At 34.0% G+C, this 9,765-nt stretch overlaps 1 protein-coding gene across 1 annotated transcript; it reads right to left on the bottom strand.

Annotated features, from left to right (window-relative positions):
- Positions 1-539: 539 nt before the first annotated feature.
- LOC132639729 (wax ester synthase/diacylglycerol acyltransferase 5-like) lies at positions 540-5,499 on the bottom strand. The gene is made up of 5 exons (XM_060356157.1): positions 5,269-5,499; positions 3,832-4,434; positions 1,257-1,466; positions 982-1,119; positions 540-865 (listed from the first exon to the last, which is right to left on the bottom strand). The coding sequence occupies exons 1-5, from the start codon at positions 5,497-5,499 to the stop codon at positions 701-703; spliced, it is 1,347 nt and encodes a 448-aa protein (XP_060212140.1). The 3' UTR covers positions 540-700.
- Positions 5,500-9,765: the final 4,266 nt, after the last annotated feature.

Raw genomic sequence — 9,765 nt, 5'->3', positions numbered from 1 at the left:
TTTTTCGGAATCGATTTTTTATGTTATATTTTACTTCTCTATAACAATATTTCACCTATAACAGCAACAACCAACTTTATAGCAGTACACTCTTTGTAAAATTATCCCCATATAACAGCTATCTTCTTTTTTTGGTAATATAATAATTAGCCATCTTTATAAAAATAGAATATCTATGATTACCAATAATAAGAGTGAAATTTTGACCAAATATTTGATCATTTAATACACTATTTATGACAAAAATTATCATATGAATATATATATATATATATATATATATATATATATATATATATATATATATATATATATATATATTTTCATCATTAAACGATTTTCCTTCGTTATACAAAGTATGATTAAGTTTAGAATTTGACAATTAAAAATGAAAATTAGATTTTATGCATCTTTTTTGCCTATAATAGCGAAGTATTATTTAAATGTCAATGCTGTTATAGTTGTATAACAGCCATTGTCTATAACAGCTAAAAATTTCGGACCCAACCATGCTGTTATAGAGAGGTTTAACTGTATCTTATATTGTTGACAATAACATAGGTACACATGGATAATAGTTCTACTTCATGGATGTTACGACAATCTTATGTGACCAAATATAATATTTTGAGCAATAAATGTACATATCACAACTGTACTCGTCAATGATTTATTGAGGAGCTTTCAAATGTCTAATGGGCTAGTCAACCTTGGTTCTCAATTTTGAGAGGGCGGCCTCTTTGATATGCATAAATGAACCGACAAAATCATCGCCAAGCTGGTTCGGATTTGGAATTATTTCTCCATCAACTGCCATAACAAATGTTAACTTCTTGGCGTAACTACACGCATGAATCATTAGCCCCTACAATATGCATGCATTTGAATTTAGAGATTTTGACCTTAGAAGATTGGTATAACTTATCTCAACTAATTTGTGACTGAGCATAGTTAATAATCGATTTGATTAAAGAAACTTACAGTTGGATGTCCATAACATGTTGGTGCAAGGAATGTCAATGGATGGCCTGCCAAAGATACTTCTTCAAGCGGACCGGCTACATTTGAAAAGATTAGTGTTGTTTGAGATAGAATTCTTTCAGCAAGTCTTGTCGCACCCTATGTGCATGCCAGAGCAAAAGAAGAAGAAGTTAGGTCTAGATTACAAGGACGACTAATAAAGGAAATAGAAAAAATTATAAAGAATCAAACATCACCTCTTTGTTGAGAAGTGAGTAAGAGAAAAAGAGTAGTACCCGAGAGCCAAAGAACTTGAGGATCAGTTGTAAAATATAAAAGGTGCATCCCGTCTCAAGAGAATGCTTCTTTCGATCCATAGCTATCTTACCTTTGCGAACATAATCGAGAGGACTCTTTAATTGGGCTAGAGTTAAGGGAATTATGGCAAAGCCGAAACAATTTCCTTGTATCACTGTGGCATTCTCCTCAACCATTTCAGCTACAGCCTGCCACATATATTTTTTTTTAATAAAAAACAATTACATATCTGATTATGTAAGATTATGTGAACTTAATTAATCAGGAACATATAATCTGATATTTTTACATTGAATTAACAACATTGTATATCAATCTTTAAGCAAAATATTTCTACATCAATCAAGTGAACTCTATAGATAATCTTCGAAGGTCTTCATTTTTAACATGTACATGAAGAAATACTCACTTTAACTCCTAAAGCTAGTTTCAGATTTACTGTAACAGGGGCTCTGCATCTCATTCGTTCTAGCGAAAACTTCCTCTTGCCTTCAACTTCTACGGTCATGTTAGGAATAAACACATTAAAAAGTTTGACTAGCATGGTTAAAAAGCAACCTTACATTATTACATGCAATCACAAATTAAATATACACTACCCTTTTTATTTTTTTGGAAAAGGGCCAAATATATCCCTGCACTATTGGAAATTGGCTAAATATACACCTCGTAATATTTTGGGTCCAAATATACCCTTACCGTTATACTTTGAGCACAAATATACACCTCTCCCGTGAAAGTTGTCCACCTTGAACATCCTATGCTACATGGCAATGATATTTGATAAGGTGGATGCCACTTGGCATTGCCACCTCATCACCCCTAACCCATTTTATACGTTCCATCTTTCACCACTAAAATTTCCACCCTCCACCACCATTTCCACCATGAAGTAAGCAAAAAATAATCCAACAAAACTGGCAAGCACAATCAATTAAAAAAAGAAGTGGTAAAGTTGCCCTACGTATTCAAGCCGTGGCTGAGTATATGATTTGGGAGATTTTGCTTGTTTTGTTAGAAATAATTCACTGATAGTATCAAACTTAGTAAAAGACGGTGTATTTTCCTCAGGGTTAGATCTTGTTTCAGTGCAACTGGGACCTTTCATATCCTAGTTTTACTCATATTGTTTTGTGGTGCTTCACTTCATGTCTCTCTTGCCTTTTGTTTGGTGTCAGAGAAATTTTCATTTTTTGCATTTAAAACCGCTTTAGCTTAGAGATTCTGATTTTGACATGGTGGAAATGGTGGTGGAGAGTGGAAATTTTAGTGGTGGAAGATGGGAGGAATAAAATGGATTAGGAGTGATGTGGTGGCAATGCCAAGTGGCATCAATCTCATCAAATATCATTGCCATGTAACATAGGATGTCCAAGGTGGACAACTTTAACGGTGGAGGGGTATATTTGTGCCCAAAGTATAATGGTAAGGGTATATTAGGACCTAAAGTATAACGAGGGGTATATTTGGCCCATTTCCAATAGTACAGGGGTATATTTGGCCCTTTTCCGTTCTTTTTTTTGGTCGAACACTTTCAACCTTAATTACGTAGCTAAAAATAAAAATATTAGTTCTTAAAGTACCCTTTTGACTCTCCCCTAACATGATTTATAGGTTTTGAGTTCTGGGCAAGATACATCGATTTATCTATTATGTTTGTTTACTTATTTCTTGTGATGAAATACATCTTATACCCTTTACAATCTGTTATTGTGGTATTTACAGGGAAAATATGGGTTGCAAATTTAGACAAAAAGAGATAAATAGAGAGGATATCATGAAATCTAAAATTTGTGTAGCTAGAGTGTGCAATTGAGCATGAAGTCTTTTGTAAAATTAAAGATGGAGCTTAATTACTGTATATTCGGTGAATATAACGGGATAAAGCTGCTTATGTTATCCCCAGTATAACGTCATTAATTGTCCAAATTTACAAGAGAAGAATACAAAATGGGGCTTAGGCCCCAGCCATAAAGGCCAAAACAGTGAAATAAAGTTACTTTCAAAATTCAAAATAGAATAAACTAGTGAAATAGAGAAATGCACTCAAAATCCAGTTTCTTCAGGAAATTCTACTACTAGCTAGATTAAGGCAGTCATGCACATTACTTACCGAACAATATTCCAAAATCAGAATTTCATTTTTGTCCTCTGCACTATTGCCTAGGCTTGGAGCACCCTAGGAAATATATATATCCACCCACCCCGTCTCAATTTATGTAACACATTTTTCTTAATTAGTTTTAAAAATAATGTCACATTTCAATATTAAAAGTAATTTAATTCTAAAATTAGAACTTTACACCTTAATGAGACGATTTATTTCACACAAATGTCTAAATCTTATTTTAGACTACAAGTTTCAAAAGTTTTATATTTTAAAAAAACTCCATACCCAATCAGATTGTACCACATCAATTTGGACGTAGGGAGTACAGGAGAGCAAATATGTCATCTGACCCTTAAAGTTTCTAAAATAGCATATAGTTCAAATCTCTTTCCCATCATAGTTGCCCACTGCGACAAAATGAAACAGATGGAGTATATACTTACAGTGTTTGTTGCACTTTTAACAAATTTAATGTCGTCAAAGCTAACAGTCCGATAGATAAATCTTTGACGATTGGACCTATGTGCAACCATGAAAGGTGATTGAGAGTCCTTCAAGAAGAGCGTTGTCGTTGTAATTAGCAAAACATCCACAACTGTATTGAATAAAAGTTTGACGAGCAACCACAACTTTACGAGGTATTGCCATATCGACGACCAAATATCTTCTCTATTGCTTATTGACAAATTTGATTTGTCCTTAGAAGAAGATGAAACTGGGAGTGTCGGCAGATAAGAAGGATCAGAAATTGTCCAAAAACAAGAGAGTAAGAGGGACATGAGGGAAACTCCATCCCCAAGAGAATGATGAATACGGCTAATTGAAGTTGCCTTAGCCTGTGAGGTTTTCACATTAAGGGCGTGAAAATCCCACAGAGGTTTCGACATGTCAATAGTTGTGGTGCTTAGGTTTGATATATACTCCTCGACCAATTTGTCAGTATCCATTTTATCATCGGCGATTTGAGGCACTATGATATGATCATCTATGTTCACTGTCGTGGGAACCCATCTCATTTCTCCTCTTCCAGCACTCTCGTCCATAACCTATTAACGTTTCAACGCAAATTGGAAACTTCAACTTAAATTTTATACATCAACCTTATAATTAAAGATGTTACAGTACTATCTGGCCATATATTTAGAAAAACAACTCCAAATAATAATTAGTTGGGGCATTAAGCTCTCAGGGAAGGGTTGGACCTTACTTTACATTTCTGCAAGAGGTTGTTTGTTTGGCCTGAACCCCTGACCTGCTATAATAAACTAAATAACATTGATATATTTTAAGTTGTCATTACATATAAGCTAGACACTGAATTAAGTGCCAAAACTACATGATAGTAGATAGCTGTCTAAAGCAACTTGTACGCTAGTTACTGACTTCGTCATTACTTAATAATTTTTGTCAAGGGAACAATTTTTTATTGTTGCAGAGTAACTTCTGCCTTATCAGATACAATAATGCACCCGACATGACTCAAGCACTTTTCTATATGCTTAAAGTTTACTCAGCCGTTTCACTTTAATTGACACAATCGTAATACGAGGGCCAAATTTATTTTCGGTGAATAACAAAGAATCATCAAGTTCTTTTTTCAAATTAAAGAAAAAGCAATGTAAGTCACAATAGTTAACAATTTAAAATATTAAAGAAGTGTTTAAAATATGGTAACAAAAAACGCATTTGAATCTTCAAATAGTAAAGTGTCACATAAAATGGAACAGATGAAATAGTACCTTATTTGTGCTAAATGCACAAACCGGTATCAATTTTCCTACAAGTTTAATTTAAGATTTACAATATGAATTAACAATGCAAAAACACCATCAGATTATTTGTAAGGGAACTATTCTGTAAACCAAACTTTTGTTAATTACTTGCAAACTAGAAAAGCGTGGGTGTTTAAGCAACTTGCGTTGTATTTCAGCTTTGATGGCATCAACCTCAATTGGTACTTTCCAGCCCATAATAGCTACAATGTAAACATTGTAGTTAGGCTCATGAAACATTCGAGTTGGTGGACTCAGTAATATTGCTTCTTTTTCTTCATTAAAATTCTTTGATATTCGGATTGGTTTGAGAATTATCTTTTCTCCACCACGCTCCATGTATAGAACCAATATTTATTAAATGATGATATCTGATTAACCCAACTATGAGGCCAATATTGCTGATAAAAGGTTCCAATTATATTTAAAGAAGAAAGGAATATTTATTGGGTGTAGACAATTTTTTTCTTCTTTTTTGAGTAGAGAGATTTCAACCGTACAAGGAAGCTCTCATTAAAAGCACAACTGTCTTGATAATTTACTTTTGGGAAAGTTATGGTTTAGAAACATTGCATCTTCTTAGTTATTGCCAAATTGGTTGCTACTTCCTTCGTCTCAACATAGTTATCATTTTTTTATTTACACGTCACTTGAGAAAACATTAATAAGGGGTAGCATTTTGACTATTTTATCCATAAGAAAGCATTACTATAAGAATATCATTTTGACTATTTTACTCCATTTTCAATGTTGTTATTCATACAAAGGGTAAAATGGGAAAAAAACCTACTTACTTGTATCTTGGTTAGTTAAAATGGCAAGTATATTTAGATGTATAATTTTAATAAGGACGACAAGTAATTTGAGACGGAAGGAATATCTATATGCTCTACCTTTTTTTCCGGTGGAAATGATAGAAGTATGAAATAGGTCAATCTCTCCTATTGAGTCACGTGAAGATGCAGAATAAAAAAGAACTCATTTATTCGTCTTATTTATTATTATTATTATTATTATTATTATTATTATTATTATTATATGTTAGACAAATTAATCTTATCGTTGGAACCCCCTTTTATTATTAAAAATAATATAATAATATAATTTTTGATAAAGGGCTGCTTCTCCAATGTCGTATCAAATTCGCGTGGCTATTGAGAACGAATTAAATCAGATGGTTCTATTTCTCAATCTTTCTGACTTGCTCCTATGAAACCAAGGTCGAAAAGATTGAAAAAATCAGTCATTCACAACCACTGATGAAGGATTCCTCGAAAAGTTAAGGATTGTAATCCTTTTTAGAATCGAATGGATTCGTTTGAAAGAGGTGTAGCGCAGTTTGGTAGCGCCTTTGTTTTCGGTAAAAAATGTCACGGGTTCAAATCTTGTCATCCCTACCTATTCTTAACGCCCATTAAGAAATCAATAAACACGATGTGGAGTCTACTAAACTACCTCAATTTATTAAATGTTTTTAAGAATTGAGCAATATTAAAGAGGACTATTTCTTTAATGCTAAGGGCATAGTTGGAAACACTTGCCAATTTTAATCTTGAATTCCTCAGGTGACAACACTTATTTTGGACAAATTCTTTTTGCTAGGACGACACTTATTTTTGGACCAAAGGAGTATAAAGGAATAATGAATGCAATGCTAATATTCTCTTATCTCTTAGATCCTCAGATATACATAATAAAAATCTTAAATCCGCATTTAAAACTCGGTGGTTGGTGCAATCAAAACCTTAAACACAAGTTTAATGGTTATCCTTGTGCCATTTGCTCTACGAAGAGCAGAAAGAAATAGCCGACAGCTGGGAAAATTACTGTGACTTGTTTTTGAAAGTTTTCTTTTCAAATATTACTCAAATCAAAAGCGAATATTGTTCAAGATATTTGGGGTACACATGTCGATGGTAACTCGATGTGGATCCTTCAACAGAGACTTAAATCTCTTGGAAGGAGACTTAGCAAGTGGTCCAAAAGGACATTGGCAATATATACTAAAAAGTTGAGGAATGAGAAGATGAGGTGCTAAGGCTTGAGGAGGTGGATATTGTCCAAAGCTTTGAGAAATCTAGGACTGATCTTAATAAGGCTCAGGCAGAATATGTCAAGTGGATGACAATGCAAGAGTCCCTCCTCAAACAAAAAGCTCATGTCAAGTGGTTTGAGGAAGGATATTGTAACAGTAGCTACTTCCATAATTTTATCAAGGATAAAAGAAGGAGACTCCAGCTTCACAGAATTAAATACCATAGAGGCAACTGGCTAGAAGATAATGATAAAATATCTAAGGCTGCAATCAGACACTTTGAGAAACTGTTTAGTCAAAGGCCTTCTTCAGTAAATCCTTGCACTCTGGACTATATCCCAGAGTGCATAACAGATGAAAACCTATAATTATTCCCTTAACAATATGTTATTGTGGTATTTACATGAAGAAATTGGTGTAGCAAATTTAGACTAAAATAGATAAATAGAGGATAATCCATCATGAAATCTACTCTTGAGATAGCTATAGTGCAATTGAGCACGCGGACCTACTTGGTTAAAGATGAACTCCAGAAATGTACATAAAATAACATTTCTAATTGTTAGAAAATAATATCGGGGCAAGTCAACAACTAATTGTGTACCTTTCGATTGCAGAGGAAATAGTTGAACTCACCACCAAAACAATTGCTCCAAGTCGAACTTCATCTCTCTTGGAAACAGAGTATTCTTCAAAAACTAGATGTCACCTTTTGGGTGTTTTTGAGGAAGAAAAAACAGAAAGGATTTTTGCTTTTTTTCTGTAAGTTCCATTCTCTATAGCAACTGTTACCCTTATATGAGGAGAAGAAAAAAAAAAGAACTGCCTTTGAAAGGAACCATTCCATTCTTGTATCCACGTTTAGGAGCAGTTTTATTTATTTTATTTTTAATTTTTTTGTCACACCCCAATCCCGATAGGGCATGATGGGCACCCGACCCTTACTTAGAGCCGAGCGAACCCGCTGTTTCTTGTTATAATCATAATCTCACAGGACTCTTAAGTCATGAAATAAAATGCATAATGAAAGCTTTTCGAAAACATTCTTTTCGTCTTTCTCGAATCAAATAAAATCTGTAATCATATGAACCTGTAAAGTAATGCATAATGACACATCGACTTAAATAGCCGCTTACAATACTGGCATACTGTATACATGACTCTGTCTGCAAAGTCTCTAACATAAATCAATATACCATAATATAGATACTCTGACTCGGCAACACTCCGGAAAGAAATGGAGCTCGCCAATCCAGCTGGAACATCTTCTAGCAATTTCCACTACTCATCTGTATACACCTGCGTGGCATGAAACGTAGCGTCCACAAGAAGGGACATCAGTACGAATAATGTACTGAGTATGTAAGGCATGAGTAACAACATAACATAGACATGAAAGTAACAAGGAATAAGAGAGGTAACCTGTACATATGAATGCCTCGTGGGGCGGATGTCATGCATGCTTAGCCTTTTTAAAAAAACATTTCAATACATATACATAGTAACATGCCCGACCATTAAGGCGCGATGTCATATATATAATATCCTGCCCGGCCATTAAGGCTCGGTGTCATATATATAGTATCCTGACCGACCATTAAGGCTCGGTGTTATCATCATTAGCCCGCGTCCGGGCCTCCTGCGTTCGGGGCAATATCATAACATGCCCACTGCAGTGGTGTGCACATCTACGTACCTGCCCGGCCGACTATAGCGCGGCGCGGTGTGAGAAAATACATATATATATATATATATATATATATATATATATATATATATATATATATATATATATATATATATATATATATATATAAAGCATGCATCAGAGCCAAGTAAAAGCCATAAGTACATCGGAGTGACGTAAGGTCGGTAACCTCCGATTATATTATGGAATAATCATCGTCGCTTTGTCTCACCTTGAAGGAACAATTATTATAAGGTGAGACTATTAATAAAGAATAGCATTTAGAGAAAACATAGAATAAGATCATAAATTTCATAAGGCATCAATTCATATACTTTTGGAATCTTAAAAAGAATAGTCATCATCCATGAATAAAATTGAGACATCAAGAAATAGTTCAACATTCTTATATCGTCATTGAAAATCATAAACTTGGAACCTTTAAACATGAAATTATTCTCATCATAGTCATCATAGAAATATTCTCACCCTTGACATCATCGTTGTCATTGTAAAACATATCCATCGTTGTTGTCATAAAAGCTTACGGAGTCATAAACCTCTGGTTTAGGTAATACGAACATTTTGGAAAACATTCATGAATTATTAGGAAGGGGTTATGCCTTGGAATCATGAAAATCTAACTTTTGGAAATAAGGAGGCTATGAACACATTTATGGAGTTATAATCATAGGAGTCATGCCTTGAAAGAAAGGGACGAGCCTTAACATACCTGAAGGATAATTTCTCGACTTCCAACTTACTTCCTGTCTTGCAATTCACTTAAGCTTATTTGTATCCTCGCAATCTACATATAAAACCATTCATAATACTGTTAGGCTCGTCATCGTGCACTTGTCTCAAAACTTTAATTAAAATCCTT

This window comes from Lycium barbarum, chromosome 5 (genome assembly GCF_019175385.1).
Source record: "Lycium barbarum isolate Lr01 chromosome 5, ASM1917538v2, whole genome shotgun sequence".
In the NCBI taxonomy this organism is placed as follows: domain Eukaryota; kingdom Viridiplantae; phylum Streptophyta; class Magnoliopsida; order Solanales; family Solanaceae; genus Lycium; species Lycium barbarum.
This window is presented reverse-complemented; position numbering and strand designations above follow the sequence as displayed.